The sequence below is a fragment of the Pezoporus occidentalis genome, unplaced genomic scaffold (assembly GCF_034315485.1).
Source record: "Pezoporus occidentalis ecotype Australia unplaced genomic scaffold, CSIRO_AGI_Poc_V1 ctg15, whole genome shotgun sequence".
Taxonomy (NCBI): domain Eukaryota; kingdom Metazoa; phylum Chordata; class Aves; order Psittaciformes; family Psittacidae; genus Pezoporus; species Pezoporus occidentalis.
The window spans coordinates 2,509,743-2,532,303 of NW_026913316.1; the positions used below are offsets into that span (position 1 = coordinate 2,509,743).

General features: G+C 42.0%; 1 protein-coding gene and 1 pseudogene across 3 annotated transcripts; both read left to right on the forward strand.

Moving 5' to 3' along the window:
• The first annotated feature begins 236 nt into the window (after positions 1-236).
• Positions 237-7,834, forward strand: LOC134159667 (carboxymethylenebutenolidase homolog; annotated as a pseudogene).
• A 1,417-nt stretch (positions 7,835-9,251) lies between these two features.
• On the forward strand, positions 9,252-22,561 carry CMBL (carboxymethylenebutenolidase homolog). Of its 3 annotated transcripts, none has more exons than XM_062610838.1 (6): positions 9,252-9,392; positions 13,898-14,134; positions 14,947-15,054; positions 16,583-16,725; positions 21,087-21,178; positions 22,171-22,561. In XM_062610838.1, the coding sequence occupies exons 2-6, from the start codon at positions 13,920-13,922 to the stop codon at positions 22,348-22,350; spliced, it is 738 nt and encodes a 245-aa protein (XP_062466822.1). In that variant the 5' UTR covers positions 9,252-9,392; positions 13,898-13,919; the 3' UTR covers positions 22,351-22,561. The 3 variants fall into 3 exon arrangements, with proteins under 3 accessions (XP_062466822.1, XP_062466823.1, XP_062466824.1); XM_062610839.1 differs by having other exon boundaries at positions 9,257-9,392; positions 13,866-14,134; XM_062610840.1 differs by having other exon boundaries at positions 9,258-9,392; positions 13,912-14,134.

A 22,561-nucleotide genomic window follows, 5' to 3' on the forward strand; every position in this document is an offset into this window, starting at 1 on the left:
TTTGCTCAGAAGAGACACAGTTGAGAGGCGTCCTTAAAGGGGGACGGTTCTCAGTGATGGGAACCTCTCCAAATATCACCCCAAAGTTCATTGTCCTGTGAAAAGAGCATAACTGGTGTAAAGAGGCAGGATTTTTAGTAATTTGTTTTATTATTCACTGTGTTTTCTTGTTTTGTTTTTAATACCATTTACCACATTCCACATATATGTAGCAGAGAAACTGAACAGGGAAGGGAGTATTGGAAGTGTATTAAAGGTCTAATTTGACATCTGTTTGAGTTAGTTATATAATCTAGAAGGGAATAAATGGCTAAGATATATTCCTAACAAAAATAGTTGCACGTTGAAGAGTACGTTTGATTTTTATTGCCACAATGCTGCATTTCACTTTAGTCAGGGGACCAGCCAGACCAAGGAGTATTGTTCCAGTGCATGCATTTACATGGGAAGAGAGACTAGCTCTTGTTAAGAAGGAAGCAGTGCCATTTTGATTGGTTAAGAGTGCGGCAGAGCGAGGTTAAACAGCTTCTCAGACTGAAGTATTAAAAATGCTCTGTGTATGACCACCTACTGCTTGGTGGAGGGGGAAGAGTAGGAAGCACCAAAAGTTAGCTGGGTTTAACAAGATGCTACAGTGTCTTATCTCCAGTTGAAATGAACAAGTAATTAAACTGAGCTTGAGGGAGTCTCCTGAGAGGACATCTTAGGTCATAAACTCTTCAGAAACCTTTCTTCACTTGAGAAGTGGAGGAATGTCCAGTTTCTCCTTTACAACGTATACTTCTAGAGAAGTTACATATTTGTGATGTGTGAGGGAATGTTAAATGTACAACACTGGTGTATGTCTGTATTCTTCTGACCACTCTCAGTTCAGGTTATGTAGTGTGCAACTCTCAGAGAAAAGCCTCTGCTGATCTATGTTCTTAGAGTTGATTTATTAGAACTTTTAGAGATGCCAGTTAATGACAGGTTTACTGGAAAAGGGCCATACACAGCAGGGGACACAAGGAACAAGCAAAGTGCATGTAGGCAGCAGCACCAGCAGCCTTGCATTCTTCATAGAGGAAGGGAAAGGGGATACGCAATATGAAAACTTGAAGGGAAAAAGTAGCCAGAAAAGCAACATGCCGACAGTGGGGTCTCGCAGGAGTAACAGTAAGGGGTTACCAGGTGCTAGCCTGTGAGGAGGAACTGTAAGACCACATGAGAGGACTAGTTATGATGCACAGGGTGTGGGGACATCACATGGAAATGTAGTTACCATATGCAGGATTGCTCCAGGCAATGTCAGGCCTGACATAAACCCTTCTTCTGCCCTTACTGCACACCTGGATTATGCTGACTGACCTGGAATTCAAGGATGTTTATGCCAGCCAGAAAGGGCTGGTGCCAAGAGCCTGTGCACAATAAAAATCTGGAGCTTTCTCTTCTAACCTTGCAGTGTCAAGTAGGTATTACTTGATAGTGCAAGGATAATTAGTTGTCTGCAGGGGACTGTGGGGACTGCATGAAGATTATGAGCTGTAATCAAAGCTGTTACTCCAAATAAGTTGCATGAGCATTTGTCCTTTTTGCTTTCCTGCAGATTCCTAGATGGCTAATGAATCGAGGCCCTGCCCATGTGATATTGGAGACAGGTTTGACTATGGAGGCCGTGGGCAGGAAGTGCAAGTCAAGTACATCAAGGTGTATGTTTGCAAACCACCTGCCAGCACAGACAAGGCTGTGATTGTGATTCATGATATGTTTGGATGGAACTCCCAAACATCAGATACGTAGCTGATATGCTAGCAACTAATGAATACGTGTAAGAAACCCTTCCTTCTCCAAGAAATCATACTCTTATCATTTCTAGCCTTCTATTAGACCTGTTATTCCCATGCATGAGAGGAAACTATTCCCAGAGCAGTCTGAGTGATTTATTTCCATAATACAAAACCACAAAGGAACATTGTTGTGAAATGTTGCAGAGTACAGCATGCTTCCTTTATACTTTGCTGTTTACAGAGTGACTGCACACATAGAATGCATGATGCAGTAAAAAGTGATTCTGATGGTTTTCAGTGTGAGGTGGCTTTAAAAACTAGTTTTGAAATGGAAGTGGGTATTCTGGTTTTAGAACTACTTAAAACAGTAATTCAAGCAAAATTGTACAATGGGATTTAAACAAATTTTCAGCAGCAGAGATTTCATAAATTTTGATATGATATTGAATATGCACATTGACTATGTGCATATGAATGATTCATATGCACACATGGGATATTAAATACAATCTCCTTTCTCCCTGCAAATCCTTCACACTCATTTTTGGTCCCTAGAGCAGTTAAATTCCAAAATGCAGCAACACCTTACAATAACCAAAATGCAGCAACATCTTACAATAACTGGATATGCTGCAGAGTATCTGCAGTATACATTGCAAACATTCATATAGGGTTGGGACTGGCCTGCAGTTCCAAAAAGCAAACCTCCATCTAATACTGTAGTAGTCTAGTTTTGAGAGAAGGTGCCTTTAATGCTCTCAGCCTGTGGAGCATGAGGGAAGTCACTTCAGCAGACAGTTGCCATGTGGCTGAGATTTGTCTGTGGAGATGAAAGGAGCTTTATGTCTCCGAGATAAAGATAATACCTTTGTGAGGATTAGGGTTTTCTAATACACTGGAACAATGAATTGGTCTATAGTCTGCTCCTTGTTACTGTCTTTCCTGAGGACTTGACATCCCTTATTCGGCTCCATAATTGGAATTACATTTGCCTCATGACCAAATGCAATCATTCCCAACGTTAGACTGGATGCAGTAATTTTTCCCTGTGATTCATGCCATGTTATACTTCTTTTTGTAATATCTTCTTTCCCCCAACCAGTACTGCTAATACAGCAGCGATCAAATGGCTCGTGTTCCCATTGCTCTAGGCAGGAAGACAGCTGAGAGTTTTCAGGCAGCAGTGTCTGAATGAAGAGTGGCCATGTGTGTCTTTCCTGACTGCTTCAGGATGTTGCTGATCTGGTGCACCAATGTTTATTGGGAGAAAAACAGCTGGATTTTTTCCAGGGTGGTGTGGGATGAGGAGCTATGAGAGCTGTATTTCAGAGACCAGATTAAGAATGATGGCTTGTAGTTCTTATCAGGCTAGTTTGAATGGGAAAGAACATGTTCTAGGTGGGCTTGGGAAGATTCACTTTCAAAGCAGTATGTAGCCTTTCTGACACGTACTTATCCAAAGGCTGTGCAATTTTGCCTCTGCCTTTCCAAACATGAGTTTACTTGCCATATACATTGATCTGCTTTAGGCCAAACTGATCCATTGTTTCACCATGATCATTAAGATACATACGGTGTGTCAGAGGAGGGAGAGAGCTGAAGGCAATGACTGCAGTTTCACAAGTACCTCATTAATTCCCTGTGGGCTGGGAGAAAGCATAGCAGCATCTGGGGCAGCCTCCAGACTCCCTGCTTGTTTCCTTCTCTCATGAGAGACTGCACCACCACAATTCTGCTGCTGGTCTCACAACACATTTCAGTCAAGGTCATCCTGAATCATGGTTTGGGCATCCCCATGGTGCAGGAACTCTTTAGTACTGAGTGGCCTCTTACTGTACTTTCCTTTATCCAGTCACTAAATGATCTGCACAACAAAACACTCCTCCCTTTCTCCCCACAGGTTCTTCTTTACCTTGTTCTTTGCTGACCTCAGTCCATTTGGTGGTTTTTTTTTTTTTTAGAAGCTCATAAATAAGCCTCATGATGTGCTCTGTAGTAAAGAGCTATTTTATGTAATTGAAAAAAGTCTATGTAGATGTCTATTGAAGTTTTCTAAAGCTCATAGGCATTTCTGTGGAATAGTTAACAATGATATTTAAAAACATTACTTTCTCTGAAAGTAGTGAAAAAGAAATCAAATCAAAATTATGCCTGGATAGAAAATTTCCCTGCTATGAAGGGCTAAAAAAAATGATGGTGTTTGATTAATTCAGTCAATTTGGTTTGGTTTTTTGTGTGTGTGTGCAGAACCATCTGCCCAGACTTCTTTTGCAGGAAGAGAAGCTTGGAAGACTTATGATGATCAGTCCAAGTTTGATGATTGGCTGAAAACTTGAGATGCCAGGAAAATAAACAAGGAAGATGTCAGGGAGCTGGATATCACATTGCCTGGATATCACATCTGCTGTCAGATATCGGTTGCTTTGCTTTCTTTTCCTCTTTTTATTTTGTTTGTTTGTTTGAGGTTGGATGCAGCTAATCTGTCAGCGAAGGTGGCGTTTTTTAATGACTCCTTAGAAGTGAATGGAATTGGTGACCTTTCATTTTGCCTTGAACAGAGTTCAAGGACAAGTCTCTCAGTAGTGGCTTAGTGAAGAGTTTTGTCATCTGATGTTGATAACAGACTGCAAGTTGCTTCCTCTGCCTCAAAATGCTTGGCTTAAAAATGACCAGTGACACAGCAGTGAGAATGCATGTTTCTTATCTTGAGTTTCACTGAGACTGATACTTTAAGATATTGTATGGAAAGAAGATGAGGTTTTGACTGCACTGTAGTACTTGCCCAGCATGATGTAACTTGCCCAGATAGCTGATGGCTGAATCATCACAGAATGGTTTGGATTGCAAGGGACCCTAAAGCTCATCTAGTTCCAAACCCCTTCCACTAGGGGCACCTTCCACTAGACCAGGTTGCTCAAAGCCCCGTCCAGCCTCGTCTTGCATATTGTCATCTGTTGTCAGGGCACAGTGAGCGCTGGTGGCACCAAGAGGAGTGTCATGTTTCTCTCTCATATGTGCAACACTGCCCGAGCATTTGCCAGAAAAGACCTGTCACTAGCAGAGGCGCTGTGCTGCCCGAATAACACAGAAGGAAGATACTGGCAAGACAGTGCTGAGGAGGGCTCACTGATTAGCGATCAAATGAATTAACTTCCTGGGAGAGCAAATATCTCTCTTGGATTGCTGGAAGTAGCTATGTTGAAGGCTGCTGGGTTTAGGTATTTGGTGAGAAAGTTATAGGAGACATAACTGAATCATTTTCACAGAGCTCCTGTCTCAGAGGGGTCAGTTATTGTGGAAACGTTTTAGTTCAGAATCTGTCCCTTCTGTGGGGCAGTGGGAAGGAAGGGTTGGGCTCTGCCTCACATTTCTTACAGACGCTTCACATGTTTCAAGTGTCAGCTCCAGTGAAGAAAGATTCTTTTGGCGCTTAATTTGCTTCTGTGTGCGCTTGTGTGTTGATGGATCCTGTGGTATTTGTGAAGCTGATGTATTGAGGGCATATATAGCTTGGGTGCCCCAGGGGGGTGAGAAACTGGGGCTGAAAATACAGTCTTGAGGTGTTATAAAAGACTTAACTGCAACCTCTCTCCCACCAATACTTTCTTTTTGCTGCCTCGGCATAGTAACACTTGCTTCAGGGGTAAATGGGTGTTTTCAGAACACAGCATCTGGGCAAGGTGCATTTCAAGATACATTGTTAATTCTGAAAACATCTACCGTTTTCGCTACACTGGCTTTCCTGCAGCAAATCTCTGAGACACTAAATTAAAGTTACTGTCAGTATTTTGAGTGCCTAGTGAATAGAATTCTCTATAAAGCTTTTTATTACTTTTTCTATTTACAGTCACAAAGCAAAAATGCATCCAGCTTCTCAGAGAATTTTAAGCTTTTTGAGCTCATAGGTAGTTGCTTAATCATCTACTTTACATTTTTTTTTTTCCCTTCAGTGTGTGTTATTCATGTTGTGGTTTATTTGATTCCATTCAGTTTGTTTTTTTTTGTTTGTTTGTTTTTCTTTCTGATAATTTCAGATTAGCAACCCCTAATATTTGTCTGAAATAATTTATTTAAAGTATGTGAAAGAAAACATAGTAGCAGCATGGTATGGGGGACAGTTATATGCATTTCTGTATTTTCATGTTTTCAAATATTGATTTTACTATGGATGCTTAATTTGCATTTGCTTATATGTTTCAGAGAAGCTGATGCAGTCCTGAAATATCTAAAGGAGCAGTGTGTGGCTGAGAAATTAGTGGTCGTTGGTTTTTGCTGAGGTGGTATTGCTGTACATCACCTGAGGCTGACACACTTGGAATTAAAGGCTGGTGTAGCTCTCTATGGTGGCTAAATACAATAAGTGAAATAAATAAATACAATGATAAAATACAAGCAGGTGCAAATGCATATGTATGTAGTGTAGCGTAAGTTCTTGATCTAGCATTGTTTCTTCAGATCTGGCTCTCAGCTGATGAAGAGATATTTTCAGCAGAGTAGGAGGGATACTGTGCAAAGAAGATGGTGGTGAGGGTATTTGTTCTAGTTTCAGAATAGGTCATAACAGCTATGTCTTTATTTCAGGTCTGCACAGACAGATATGGTGTCCTTTGATCACCTTCTCAATTTAGCTCCCTTTTCCTGTTTACTACTGCTCTGAATACTTCACTCAAGAGCAGAGAGTGTTATTTTTGCTCTAGCTACTCTGTAAAGTTAGATTTTGGCTATTTTAACACTAGCTTTCCTTTTATGCTATGCTTAAGAAACTGGAATAGCTAAGCTGCCCTTCGCTGGTGTTCTCTGAAAGTAAATTTTGGACTACTCGCTAAAGCATTGACTTTTCTAGTCAGGTTGAAAGAACTCAAGCTTGCTTGCACAGAGGGTATCTTTCACGTCTTATTAATTCAGGTATTCAGTGTGTATCTTAAGAAACTGGTTTAAATTAAGTTTTAATCTAGGAAGGTATTCTTCTAGGAGCCATGTTTACAGTAGCTTGTAAGTAAAGGTAGTATGTGTAGCTACATGTTGCATGTGACGTGAAATTTTTCACTGCAGAAGCTGAGTGCTGTGTTTGAATCTAGATTTATCCTTAAGAGTCAATTGAACAGATTTTTTTTTCTTTCATGTTTTCTAGGACTGATGAAGGATTCTGATGATGCATCCAACCTCCTGAACCCTACATTTTTCATTTTTACTGAAAAAGATGACTTAATTCCCCTTCATCAAGTATGCTAATAACCTTTGTCTTCTTTCATTTCTGCATGTTTAAATTTTCATCCCAAATTTGGAGTCAACACTCAACCTCGTAATAGTGCTTGGAGGTCAAAAAATAATGAGAAAAAGTGGGATAGACATAGAAAGGCTAATGTAACCTAGGCAAAGAATTAAAACTGGATTTATTTTCCTTAAGTCTCTTTCTTTTGTGGAAGTATGGCTAGTAACCCAGGTAACAAGGTTTTATCAAAATCCCATTGGTGTTTTGGACTACTCTACTCAGGGAGCTATCATTTGCTGTATGACATTGTTTTCCATTTATCCTAGAAACCCATAAACCATGTTGGATACCTCAAACTGCATCCATAGGTGTCTGTTAGAACGGTTTTATTCAGATGTAGTGTATTTAGCATTGTCATATGTTTCACATATACGAAATACTTTTGTTATATCCATATCTTTGCAGATTGTTGGACCTGCCTTTAGATTATAACAAATTTCCTACACCCTTACTGCAAAGGTGGATTTTCTTTGTATAATTTTACTTTTTGTTTTGCCCATATGGAGCTTGGTTATTAGTGTCCAGCCTGAATGATAAATTAGGAAGTTGAACAATGGCAGCATGGAATATAGTTACAGTAATATAACTACTACTGTGCTCTGCATTACAGATCACCCTACTGGAGCAGAAGCTAAAGAAAAAATGAAAAATTTGATTATGAAATTAGAATTTATCCTGGACAAACTCATGGGTTTGTGCATCATAGAAGAGAAGATATCAATCCTCAAGATAAGCCTTATATTGAGGAAGGAAGAAAGGATATGATCAACTGGCTGAATAAATACATCTAAAAGAAGAGCAAGCAACTTGATTTATGATGCAGTTTATGTAATACACTGTGGAGGTTTTTGATAAGACTGTATAAAACTGGGGGGAGAGTTTGTTGAAACAAATTAAAGAAATGAGCAAACAGAATATTATAGATTTTTTTTGTTGGTAGATTCTAATTGATACTTTCCTATTATGTTCTTTTGAAGAAGTCTCAGATTTCACCTGGCAGTGTCATGTTTTAATGTGCTGTGAAATATTCTCCACTTCCTTGAGATTTTTCTTAATGCTTGAAATAAATTAATCCAGTGGTAAATTAGTCTGTTTGTTTATTATGGCCATTATCCATCTAAGCAGTACATAAATCACAAGTCCAAACTTTGGGGACACAAAGACATTGTTTGGTGAAGCTTATTTTGTCAGACTAAGCTTTTTATGTCAGATGACATAAGTGAGCATATCTTATTTCAAAATTTGTGGCTAAGATTATTCAGATGGGGTGCTGCTTTTGCAGATTACCTTTCTGAGCTGGATGTGGTCACTGGAGCAGTGTGTGGAATGGCCACTGACGGACCATCTTATGACAGTGGCTTCTACAGTTTAATTATGCGGCATGAGGAGAAAGGCTTGTGTTCATTAGTTTGAAACCAGCTGCCTAGTATCTGCACTGGCTGCTGGTACTTCCTGTTGTAAGAAAAAAAAGAATCTATGTCCCTTTTCACCTTCTCAGTGCTACTGATAAAGACTGCCATGTGATTTAATGGTGAGAAAACGTAATTTAGGAAAGTCTTAATTTTACTATTCTCTCAAATTAAAGATACTATCAGAGAAGTATACATTGTGGTGTGCTTCTTGTAAAAATAACCAACAGGACAAATTAAACATATCTCTGTCAATGGGATTTTAATTCTTTTGCTTTTTCCCAACCTTCCATGTAATATATTAATCCAGCTATTACCTGGGTGATTACAGGTCTGGTAACACGTTTTTCCTGGAGAAGACTATATAGGTCTGAAAGCTTATTGTGCCTTAATTACCCCAGTAAAAGATGGATAACTCCACATTAATGAAGTTCCATTAGCTAATGGTAGCTAATGTGTAGGAAGATGATCAGTTTGTATATTTAGGGAACACAGTCATTCAGAAATGCCGAAACCATGTGTGCTGTAGCCCTAATACCGTGACTAAGCAAAAAGCAAAAAACCAGATGCAGCTCTTGTTTGAATTAGTACAAAGTGCAACCAGCTGCATAGAGAGCATAAGTGTGTTGAATTTTTTGCCTTCTAAGTAAAAAAAAACCTGCATGGATTTCCTATCAAGCAACATGAAATCACAGCAAAACGAAAGTTATTCAGTATCTAAAGTTTAATGTTAAGGTAAAGGGGCACTCAACTTTGTGACTCTGCGTTAGGCAAAAATAAAGGCAGGAACCTTACATAACTCTTATTTGGAGAAACCCGATCCCTGCGCTCGCCCCTTTCGTTTTCTGAGTAAGCATTGTCTGCCGGGATCACACGCAGCGGTGACCATCTGCACTGAGCTCTTGCGACCTGCCTCCGCTGCCGCGCACACTTGCTGTGCTACAGGTATGTGTGGGGTGTTTGGTTTGTTAAGAAGCCCTCACAGCTTTTTGTGCTGAGAAATGTAAACAAGTGCGTACTGAGGCCTGACTCAGCGTTCCCGGGGGACTTCCATTTTGTCTACGTGCGTTTTTAAAGAGTCCATGCTCATTTAAATGCTATCAGGGGGCTGCTTTCTTCCCTGATTGTTTGAGATGATGGCTCAGAAACCTGTTATTTTCCTTCCTGAGATGAGGAAAACCTCTCACAGGGGGAGGACTCAGGAGGGTCTGTTAAAAGAGAAGTGCTACACAGCAGTGTCTTTGTAATTTGTCTGCTTGTGGATTCGAGTTTCTGAAAACCAAAGTTCCTGTTTGTTCTTCAGATAAATGCTCAAGTGCTTGCAGGTGGAGGTGGTGGAACACAAGGCTGTGGGTTAACACATCCTCCTAAAAGAATAGCTTTGATGGATGTGTGATACATTAATGTGGTGGCTTTTGCAAATCATAGGTGTTGCTATGTGGATATAACTGTATGAGATCGCAATAACAGAAATAAAGCTCACTAAAGACACAAGATTAGGCAACAAGTTGAAAATGGACAGAGCTCTTAAGCAAAATGGAGTCACATAGCAAAAGAATTTGTAAAGGTAAAAAAAAAAGGGGGGGGATGGGGGGGGTGACGACAGGACAACACACTAGATATGAGGAAAGCTCGTGCCTGGAAAACATGGGGTCAAAGTACTTTTAGCTTAACTTAGGTCAAAGATAAAGAACAATGCTTGTGTTGTAAGTCTGTGGTGAGATAACAGGATTTAGTGGCCCCAGTAAACATGAGTGTATTATTTCACACCATCCTTCTACTTATCAGTTAGTTTAGAGACAGTGCCTCCCTAACATCTTAGAATCATAGAATCATAGAATAGTTAGGGTTGGAAAGGACCTTAAGGTCATCAAGTTCCAACCCCCCTGCCATGGGCAGGGGCACCTCACACTAAACCATATCACCCAAGGCCTCGTCCAACCTGGTCTTGAACACTGCCAGGGATGGAGCATTCACAACCTCCCTGGGCAACCCATTCCAGTGCCTCACCACCCTCACAGGAAAGAATTTCCTCCTTATATGCAATCTAAACTCCCCCTGTTTAAGTTTTAACCCGTTACCCCTTGTCCTGTCACTGCAGTCCCTAATGAAGAGTCCCTCTCCAGCATCCCTATAAGCTCCCTTTCAGATACTGGAAGGCTGCTATGAGGTCTCCACGCAGCCTTCTCTTCTCCAGGCTGAACAGCCCCAACTTTCTCAGCCTGTCTTCATACAGGAGGTGCTCCAGTCCCCTGATCATCCTCGTGGCCCTCCTCTGGACTTGTTCCAACAGTTCCATGTCCTTTCTATGTTGAGGACACCAGAACTGCACACAATACACACACAAGAGCAGAGTAGAGGGGCAGGATCACCTCCTTCGACCTGCTGGTCATGCTCCTTTTGATGCAGCCCAGGATATGGTTGGCTTTCTGGGCTGCAAGTGCACACTGAAGCTGGCCCATGTTCATTTTCTCATCGACCAACACCCCCAAGTCCTTCTCCACAGGCTGCTCTGAATCTCTTCTCTGCCCAACCTGTAGCTGTGCCTGGGATTGCTTCGACCCAGGTGTAGGACCTTGCACTTGGCATGGTTAAACTTCATGAGGTTGGCATCAGCCCACCTCACAAGCGTGTCAAGGTCCCTCTGGATGGCATTCTTTCCCTCCAGCTTATCAACCGAACCACACAGCCTGGTGCCATCGGCAAACTTGCTGAGGGCACACTCAATCCCACTGTCCATGTCAGCAACAAAGATGTTGAACAAGACCGGTCCCAACACCGATCCCTGAGGGACACCACTCATTACTGGTCTCCAGCTGGACATTGAGCCATTGACCACAACTCTTTGTGTGCAGCCATCCAGCCAGTTCTTTATCCACTGAGTGGTCCATCCATCAAATTGATGTCTTGCTAGCTTTGGATCCTCTTTGTCTGCCCGTCCTGTTTTGCTTGCAATAAATTTTGCAGGAAGGTCACACTGTTCCAAGTCTTTGCTAGCTATCAGACTGCTTACTTCATCTTCAAGACCCCTGCCCACATGAGGAAGACTGCTTATTTCATCCTCAAGACCCCTGCCCATGATCACCAGAGAGCAGTGCGCAGGCACCAAGAGGAGGAGATTTATGATACTAAGTTCCTGGAGCTAGCTATAATAATCCCCGCCTATACGCAGGAATTATGAATATGTATGTGGCTAATGCAGTAGTGAAAGTATATAAACCTGTAACAAATGCTAATCAGTGCGCCTCTGGCTATGGTCACACACCCAGCACTGTTGCTTTTGCTTTACTGACTCTGTCCCTCATTAAAACCCTGTTAATCTGGATTAGAGGAGTGAGCTCATATTTCAGATGTAAGGGGGGGATGGATGTAATTCTTAAGGAATGTGTCGGCATCTTAGAAAATGAAACTGTATGGAATGCATACTGCAACAAATGTAGAAATAGTGAACCATTTTAACTGCTCTACAAAGCTTGCAAGTCTGTATGGCTTTTACAACCATTACAAGCAAACACACCCCTCACAGGTTTGTGCCTGGAGTTTTTCTTACTCAGCCGCTACACCTGCATCTTTAAATATATCATGTTTCACATGTTGCTTTACGTTTTGTCAGATAATGTGAAATGCTTCAATTGAAGCCTTTAAGGATACACTGACTGGTAAGGGCATTGTATTTGTGCTTCTGCAGTTCTGAAAATATGTATTTATTTAATACTCAATTGCTGGCTTTGTTATATTTTCTGGTTTTAATCTAACCAAAGGGAAATAGTTTGTGAATGCAAAATTAATTATCAACGCCTTCCTGTTATAAACTGTATTTTGTCTTATATGCTCATCTATTAATTTATTTTTTCCTGATAGACTAATTTTAAACTAGAAGTCCTATGTGTGAGACTAGTGAATATGTGAACATTCATAATAATATGTGAAAATATTATGTGAAAATATGTGAAAATAATATGTGAAAAACCCCATCTATGCATGGGTGTGGCTTACTTAAAAGAGAAGTAGAGGATTAGTGTAAATGTATGCCCAGAGTTGACAGAGCTTTCAAATAGGATAGAACTTGTCTAGAATTGATCTGTGAAAATGAAGTCTGTAAACCTATCCCTGCTAATACTGTTTGGGATATTCTGAATTTTGAAGTCTGAAAATCCAGAACATCTTGGTTCCTGGAAATCTGTGCAGATCCTAAAGCTCTCCCTTTGGTGCTACAGCTACTTACATCCCAGTAGTTCAGGACTGTTCAGTAACCTGCTTTTTCCCATTTTTCTCCAGGAGTATATTTGGCATAGTCAAGTTTGAGCATCCTTGTTTCTGTACTAGCAAAGTTTTCTTAGGTAGTACACGCAATTTATCCTTAGCGAATTTAGGTAAAGCTTTATCTAAATTCTCTCCAAGTTCTTTAACAATTTGAAGATGCTCTGTCCATATTCAAGTAAGTTATTCGGGACATTTTGCAGCAATATGAAGTCAGTTCACCCTGTTGATAAACCTAAGATTGATGGCATAAATCATTAACTTGAGACTAAGGAGCTACATAAACCTGTGTTAGATTCTGTTGGCATTTTATGAGGTTTGTGAGCTACTTGTTTATTTTCACTACAACAATAGTTTGTAAAAAATTAACCAGACCACATTGTTACCACATTGACAAAACATTTACCTCAACTTAAGGAATTTTTCCTTATATTCAGTTTTCTTTATTCCTATCTTGGAGCTTGAATGCATTCGTTATTTAATATTACATAAATATGATTTTATACTCTAGCTTTCATTGGTATATTTTTCTTGGTGCCTTCTCTGAGTATCCTTCTTCAAAAGCCTGCATTATCTGAGGCTAAAGCTGGTTTAGAAAAATTATTTCTTGACACTAAAAGTCAGCTGTGGGATATTTTAAGTCTTTGGATGAAAATACCATGTTAAGTGTCATTTTTATCTTTCTACACAGTAGCTGGGGGTGGTGGTGGTGGTGTTTGTTTGGTTGGGTTTTGTTTGTTTGCTTGTTTTTCTTCAAAATGCCAAGTACTGTATTAAGCCTTTACATTCTATACTAAAGACAGTTATGCATTCCTGACATGGACGTACGCACGACGAAGAGTGAAAGAACTGACTTAATTGCTATTTAATTAATCTCTGATGGTTGCCTGGCTGGTTGGTCATAACTTTATTTTTACTCTATTACTTACTGTAAGGCATGGAAATCCTGGTTATGTACCTGGTTATGTACCCCACTGAAGAGCTCATAACATATGTTGATAAGTAACTAATAAGATTATTTATAAGTAAAACAAACCAGTGGGCTTATTGACTAATGCAGCATCTTAGATCTAACAGTAATCAGCATGTTCACAGTATTACTGCAATGATTCAGAAATTCAACAGTCTATGATATCACTGTGCTTTAATATTTTCCAGTATGGTGTGCTGTGGTATTCACAACTGTATAGTTTTTGTTCCCTAGTATCACACATGGCTAATGAATCAAGGCCCTGCCCATGTGATATTGGAGACAAGTTTGACTATGGAGGCCGTGGGCAGGAAGTGCAAGTCGAGCACATCAAGGCGTATGTTTGCAAACCACCTGCCAGCACAGACAAGGCTGTGATTGTGATTCATGATATATTTGGATGGGAACTCCCGAACACCAGATACATAGCTGATATGCTAGCAACTAATGGATACATGTAAGAAACACTACTGTTTTCACATTGTCTTTTTAATAAAAAAGTTTGTTGAACCATTTCCTTTTTTTTTTTTAACATAAACCATACATATAATTTCATGGCCTTCCCTTGCATGTTTCTCTAAAAAGTTCCTTCTTTGTTCTAACAGTGTAAGAAATCTAACCTAGCGAGTCGTCCTACTAGAACAAGATAGTAGGTAAGCATAGGAGAGATGAAAGAGAGAAACATCCTATTCTGTATCTTTCATCCTCTATGAGCCCAAAGCAGCCTGCTTCCTTCCTCCTGACATAGCATCTGTGCAACTTTGCTCGTAGGGTAAAAATTCCAGAGAAGCTGAAAAGCGTTCTGTGAAGATGAAGTGTGCCAGCTTGCACCAAAGAAAGAAACAAGTACTAGATTATGTGAAAAGCATATTGGGTATCCTCTTTTCTGTATTACTGGATTAGCATCCCTTCTAGCCCAAATGTATTTACCGTGTATGTACATGGTATATGTACCATGTATGTACAATGTATGTAAAATGGGCGGTTGTGTTTGTTTTATTTTGGTAGGAAACCACTGAGTATTTTCAATTGCAGTTAACAATTTGTCAAATAATGAATTTTAACAGGACAAAATGTATCTGGAAGTTATGCTAAGCCTGCTTATTATGCATAGAAAAATAATGAGGGTTGCTTGTGTAGTGTTTTGATGTAGGTTAAATTCTAAGCGTACCCAACAAAATGAATTTGCTGTACAGTACACACAGACTTCTCTTTAATCCTTTCTCAGTATTACCTTGTGGTCATAAAGTGTTTTAATTCTTCTTTCAGAGCCACCTGCCCGGATTTTTTTGTGGGACAAGAAGCTTGGAAACTTTCTAATGACTGGGCAACTTTCGATGACTGGCTGAAAACCCGAAATGCCGGCAAAATAGACAAGTATGACCACTGTTCCTTTCCCAGCCAGTGGGCATCCTTCTTTTGTAGCGATTTCTGCCTCAGTAAAAATGCAGGATTAGATCCTAAACTATTAATGGGTCAAGTACAATCCACAAACAGAAATTTCATGCAGCTTGTGGGTCAAGCTCATGCTTATGTGAGGGGGTGCTTCTGTTGAGAAAAGTAAGACTCTGAATAAGAATAGAAGTGCTCACTGTTTACTTGTGCAGAAAGTGAGATGAGCCACTCGAAACAAAAGACCAAGCGAAGGCCAGAAAATGTAGCTCACTCCTTCCACTTCAATTTGATTTAGTTCCCACAGGTAGGCACATCTTCCATGGGTTTCAGAGAGGGTGCAAACATAGTCACTGAACACTATTTAACTAGGGAACACTGGTCCTGCTCCTCATCGGATCCCAGGTATCTTAAAACATACTACTTTCCCGTTCTTCTGCCTGTATTTTTCCTGGTTTTATCTGACATGTAGCTCAGTTGCATGTTACTGCTGAGTTTGATGCAGTAGTCCCAAATTTACTTACGCAATTTCATACAATATTTGCCTCCCTGATAAGACAATTTGCTTATAGTCACATTTGTGATAATGGGATATTCTTGACTGGCTGTGAGTCTCTTAAACTTTTACTCATGTTAGCCTGTAAGACAGTGTCATGGTTTAAGCGCAGCCGGTAACTCGGAACCACACAGCTTCTTTCTCACTTCCCCCCTCTTCCTCCCCCACATTCCTGGAGGGATGGGGAGGAGAATTGAAAGAATGTAACTCCCACAGGTTGAGATAAGAACAGTGCAGTAACTAAGGTATAACACAAATCACTGCTGCTATCACCAATAATAATAATGATAAGGGAAATAACAAGGGAAGAGAATACAACCACTCACCACCCACTGACTGATACCCAGCCCAACCAAGCAGTGATTCAGCCCTTCCGGGTAACTGCCCCCAGTTACATCCTGGGCATGACGTGCTGTGGTATGGAATACCTCTTTGGTTAGTTTGGGTCAGGTGTCCTGTCTCTGCTTCCTCCTGGCTTCCCCTCCTCCCTGGCAGAGAAAGTCCTTGGTGAGAGTAAACACTACGGAGCAGCAACTAAAAACATCGGTGTTATCAGCGCTGTTCCCAGGACGAAAGTCAAAACCACAGCACTGAACCAGCTACAAAGAAGGAGAAAAAATGACTGCTACTGCTGAACCCAGGACAGACTAGTATTGCCCTTTGTGAAATTAATTGGGCTGCTGTTAATAAAATCACCTTAAGCACCTTTACCATCACTCAGTCACCCCCAGTCCCCCCAAAACGGGGAAGAGAATAAAAGGAACAAAGGAAGAAAACTCATGGGTTGAGATAAAGACAGTTTGATGAGTGAAGGAAAGATTAAAGACAGAGTGATGCAAAGAGAGTCACTGCCTCCCATAAGCAGACCAATGCCCAGCCAGTCTCTGAACAGCAGCCACCTTGGAGGGCAGAGGAATAGAGCTAGGGGCTTAATTCACTTTCATTTACATGTTTCAGAGAAGTTGATGTCATCCTGAAGTATCTAAAGGAACAATGTGGTGCAAAGAAGATTGGTGTCGTTGGGTTTTGCTGGGGCGGAGCAGCAGTACAACATCTGATGCTGAAAAATCCTCATTTACAGGCTGGGGTGTCCCTCTATGGTGAGTCTTAAATACCTATTCTTAGCAGACATGACTGGTACTATTCTGTAGGACTACTGCTGTAACAAAATTCAGTGCAACATCTCATGGAAGAAGGTAATTTTATTACACAAAATCTTTAAGCAATTTGATTTTGCACACTCACATTTTTGTACTTAATCATAACCAGCATGATCTAAGTATTCAAGTGGCATGGTTAGGATTGCTTCCGTGCAGCACAGCTTACAAGGGACAACAAATGCCAAGGCCTCGTTATGGCTGAGGTTCCTCTTGGCTGGTGATAACAAAATGGTTTCCGGGCACATCTTTTTTAGGAGCCAGCAGTTACTAAGAGGTGCATCTTTGCCACAGCATTTTTCTCTACCTCAGTCTGCATAAGTCAGGACAGGTTGCTGCCCACCATCTTTTTTTCATTGTTTGGAAAACCTGTTCGACGCTGTCCTGGGTTCAGCAGTAGCAGTCATTTTTCCCCTTCTTGGTAGCTGGTGCAGTGCAGTGTTTTGACTTTCAGCTTGGGAACAGAGCTGATAGTGATGTTTAGGTTTGGCCAAGGACTTTGTGAGCCTCATGCTCTGCCAGGGAGGAGGGGAAGCCGGGAGGAAGCAGAGACAGGACACCTGACCCAAACTGACCAAAGAGGTATTCCATACCACAGCACGTCATGCCCAGGATGTAACTGGGAGTTAGCCGGAAGGGCTGGGAGACTGCAGGGTTGGAGGAGGTATCGGTCAGAGCTTGGTCGGGTGATCGGTTGGCTGGTGGTGAGATGATGTATTCTCTTCCCTTGTTATTTCCTTTATCATTATTATCATTGGTGGTAGCAGTAGTGATTTGTGTTATACCTTAGTTACTAAACTGTTCTTATCTCAACCTGTGGGAGTTGCATTCTTTTTGATTCTCCTCTCCGTCCCTCCGAGAGCAGGGGGAGGGCAAGAAAGGGGGGAAGTGAGCGAACGAGTTACCTGACTGGGTTTAAACCACGACAGTTCTTTTTGGCGCCCAACGTGGGGCACGAAGGGTTGAGATAACGACAGATTTGACTGGATTAATAGTCACTCGTCACAATGCTGATTTATTGGCTCTCAGAGTTGTTTCGCTTGATCTCACAGCTTCAGAATGTTGTAACTTACATAGAGCCGGTATTTGCTGTGATAGTGTTTATCAAGTATGGGGCCTGGGCTAAGGTTCTTGTCTCACTGTGCTTTATGGCAATGGCTTGTAATACGGGTGGGCTCCAGCAGCAGGGCGGGACGGACGTGGCCGTGGACTTGTACCTGGCCGTCCGGCTGCTCTTCACCGTCCTGGCCCTCACCCTACTCTCCATCTTCGTGAGGCTGTGGGGACCCGAGGGGGAGCGGCCCCGGGAGCCGGCGGCAGCCGAAGCGGCCCGGGAGAGCGGCCCCGGGGACCAAGCGGCGGCGGGAGCGGGGCCGGAGGCCGCGAGGGGACGGCTGCCGGTGGAGGAGGTCGGGGCGGTCGAGGAGCAGAAGGAAGGGGCTGCCGAGCAGCGGGAGAAGGCGGCGGAGGAGCCGAGCCCCGCGGAAGAGCCGAGCCCCGCGGCCGAGCCCAGCCCCGAGGCCGAGCCCAGCCCCGCGGCGGAGCCGAGCCCCGCGGAAGAGCCGAGCCCCGCGGAGGAGCCCAGCCCCGCGACGGCCGAGAGCGTTTCCCGGAAGCCGCCCGCCGAGCCCCAGGAGGATGCAGGAGACCACGCAGCATTTCCCAGCAAGGCAGAGGAGGAAGAGCTGCACTCAGGAAAAGAGAAGCTGGTGGTGGGAGAGCCGGCAAGCACAGCAGCTACACCAGCCCCAGTGACAAGTACAGCAGCATCGTCTGAGAGTGCTGAAGGTTTTGAATGGCCTTTGGGTGTCCTTGGGACCTGCCTGCTGATTGTGATGGGGATCAGCATGTTGGCACACACACAGGCTGTGTTCTACCCACAACCATTTTGTCTGATCTCAGAAGTTAAGCAGAGTCGGGTTTGGGTCTTGTCTGGGGTTAGACGAGGATATAAGGGGACCAAGCGATTTTCTCCAAAGCTGGACAGTCATGAGTGGCAGGGTGTGTGGGACAGTATGGGCAAGTATCTAGTCCACTGGGCCCCTCCAGTGCTTTGGAAGCATCGGAGATGGAAGGCAGCTGTATGGAGTCCCCAGCAACAAGTTGCAGAAACTGCTGAAGGGGACAGTGAATTATTTTAAGCCTGGTGGGCCCATGGCACTTCAGGCCATCAGAGCAGAGATGCAACATAGAGATGGACTCATGATCGAGGGGTGGACTTAGCAATGGACACTATTGCCCAGGTTATTCACGAGTGTGAACACTGCACACAGTCTCTCCTGCTCTGAAAGACTGTTACAAGAGATGGAGCCTGACATCATGGACCAGATGGATTCAGCAGCTTTGTAGCTACTGGTCCATGCACTTAGATAAGAGTGATGGTATATTGAAAATGTGGGATCTGAGCATGACGTGAATGGTATGGAATAAGGGGTGGATAATGTCCTGGGTTCAGCAGTAGCACTCATTTTTCCCCTTCTTGGTAGCTGGTGCAGTGCAGTGTTTTGACTTTCAGCTTGGGAACAGAGCTGATAGTGATGTTTAGGTTTGGCCAAGGACTTTGTGAGCCTCATGCTCTGCCAGGGAGGAGGGGAAGCCGGGAGGAAGCAGAGACAGGACACCTGACCCAAACTGACCAAAGAGGTATTCCATACCACAGCACGTCATGCCCAGGATGTAACTGGGAGTTAGCCGGAAGGGCTGGGAGACTGCAGGGTTGGAGGAGGTATCGGTCAGAGCTTGGTCGGGCTGGGGGGGCGAGTTATCGGTTGGCTGGTGGTGAGATGATGTATTCTCTTCCCTTGTTATTTCCTTTATCATTATTATCATTGGTGGTAGCAGTAGTGATTTGTGTTATACCTTAGTTACTAAACTGTTCTTATCTCAACCTGTGGGAGTTGCATTCTTTTTGATTCTCCTCTCCGTCCCTCCGAGAGCAGGGGGAGGGCAAGAAAGGGGGGGAAGTGAGCGAACGAGTTACCTGACTGGGTTTAAACCACGACAGACGCACAACTCTGTACTCTGTTCCGCTGTTGGGCTGACAGAGGCAGTAGTGGTATGCTGCAGCCTTTTTGCTGCCCTTCTGTTAGAGTGCAGGGTCTTTTGCTGATGAGAAATAGGGCCTGGGGGCTACACAGGCTGCAGCCTTTCAGGTCATGACACGAGCAACTTATTCTTCAATGCTACCAGTGGTCCATTGTTACTGATATGAACCGCTTTTTAACTCAGTGTTTTCGCACTCTCGTGCTTCCATTCTTAATGCATTTGTGCTACCTTTAATATTTTTGTTATAAACCTCTGTACTTCTCCCTGAAGGGGGCCTATAGGGATGCTGGGGAGGGACTCTTCATTAGGGACTGTAGTGATAGGACAAGGGGTAACGGGTTCAAACTTAAACAGGGGATATAAGGAAGAAGTTCTTTACTGTAAGGGTGGTGAGGCACTGGAATGGGTTGCTCAGGGAGGTTGTGAATGCTCTGTCCCTGGCAGTGTTAAAGGCCAGGTTGGATGAGGCCTTGAGTGGCATGGTTTAGTGTGAGGTGTCCCTGCCCATAGCACAGGGGTTGGAACTAGATGAGTTAAGGTCCTTTCCAACCCTAACTATTCTATGATTCTATGTATAACGCAGAGCAATTGATATTCATTTGAGGTGAAAGGAAGTTGAAGGTATTTTTCTAGGAAGTTTATGGGGACTCCTTTTCTGCACTGATTTGCTGATCAGCTGAGTCAATTCAGCAATGCTACTTGCTAATTTTTTGCTTGTCTGTTGTAATAATTTCAATAATGAAAAGTGTGGCCAGGGTGGCAGCTAGTTAGTTTTACTGTTACTCGAATTAAAATATATTTGAATAGCCATACTTACAATATCAATTTGTTATGAATTTATATCAGTGTAAATATATGTACACTGAAATCCTAACCATGTATTTGGAATGATGAATATTTACAATTATCTTAAAAATGGCCATGCCAGGCTAGAGGCCAGCAGCTTTCAAGTGTCCATCTTTCACAGGACCCTGTCTCTGGCAATGGTCAGAAGCAGATGTGCAAGGAAAACCACAAAAATGTAATAATCCTCCCATGACTTTTTCAGACAGAGCTGTCTTTCTGTTTTTAATGACATCCTAAATCACAAGAAGTTCTCACACCAAAAGTGACTTTTAAGCAAAGCGTGTTTAATTCCATTACAAACTGATCAGCTTTTACTGAACAGAATGTCTTTTATTTCAACTGTACAGCTTTGGTAGTGATTTAACTACTCTAAGTAGCATGACTCATTGTATATGTCTCTCCTTCTTCCCTAGGAGTGATAAAGTTCTTTGCGGACACATCCAGTTTTCTTCATCCCACCTTTTTCATTTTTGGTGAAAAGGATGAGATCATCCCATTGCAGCAGGTGCATTTCCTATCAGAGATATTTAATGTCTTCTAATGTTTTTCATGCTTGTTTTGTAATTTGATGTTTAATTAAGAGAAACTAGAAAACTAATTTGCATTTTCTTCCTCTTTCACTATTACGATAATTCTACACAAATTTATGTTCATCCTCAAATCAAAAAGTTTTAAAGTGACCCAAAAAAATGTTCTCTGTTTCTGTTGCAAAATATGGATGATTTATATATGAATGCTTCTAGGAGGAAAAGAGCAAGAATCCAAATGAAAACTTCTGTCAGATTTAAGACAGGAGACCCTCTTTAATCATGCTGATGGTGCACAAACTCAGCAGAAAATCCCCATCTCTGCTGCTGGAATCACTAGTTGTAGGAGAATTTAAAAGATCCCATGACCTTCCCCCGCTGTCATGCAGAGCTGCTCCTTTGTGGTACTTTTGGCAACAGCCTTTCTGGGGAGCCCAGGGGGAGAATGGTGGGAGGAAGATGATTATCTACCAAGGGGATCAAAGAGGAAGATACTCTTTCATTGAGTGGTGTTGGCTTTAATTTTCCTGCCAAGAATGCCAGTCGCTTTGAACTGCTGATTCTGTATCTGTGCCTCTCCTCCCTCAATTTCAAACCAGTTCAGTTTCTTGTCCTGTTTTGTTTGGCAAGGTCTGTCAGCAGTAACTGGTACAGTGATCACTACATTCTAACCTTCTCACGACACTGAGCAATAGGTGTTTTTACCTTTACATGTATTATTGCAGTAACTCATATACTTTTTATAGTTTTTTATAGCCACATGCTCTTATTTTCCCAGAGAAAAAAAAGCCTACTTATGTAAAGAAAGTGTAGTAAAAGAAATGGATTTGGGTATAAAATCATTAGAAGGAAAACAACGGCAAGAACACACTGTCTCACAGAAGAGTGAAAAACCAGGGCAATTTAAGGAGTGTAAGTACATACCATGTTAACAATGTACTTAACCAACATGGAACATTCTGTGTTACAGGTCACCGTACTGGAGCAGAAGCTTAAACAAAACTGTAAAGTTGATTATGAAGTTAAAATTTACCCTGGCCAGACGCATGGGTTTGTACATCGCAAAAGAGAAGATATCAATCCTCAAGATAAACCTTACATTGAGGAAGGAAGAAAGGATATGATCAACTGGCTGAATAAATATCTCTAGCATAAATAAATGTCCCTAATATAAGTCAATTGTTGACGGAAACCAGAAAATAACACAGACTATATTGATTAAGACGTTAATAAAGCCATCAAAATATTTTCTAAAACTCTTTTGCAACGACACTGCTTATTTTCACTTACTTTCTAAGTAGATGCTCAGAAATGGCTTTTCAAATGCTGAAACCTGTAAATATAAAAATAGATTTTAAAAT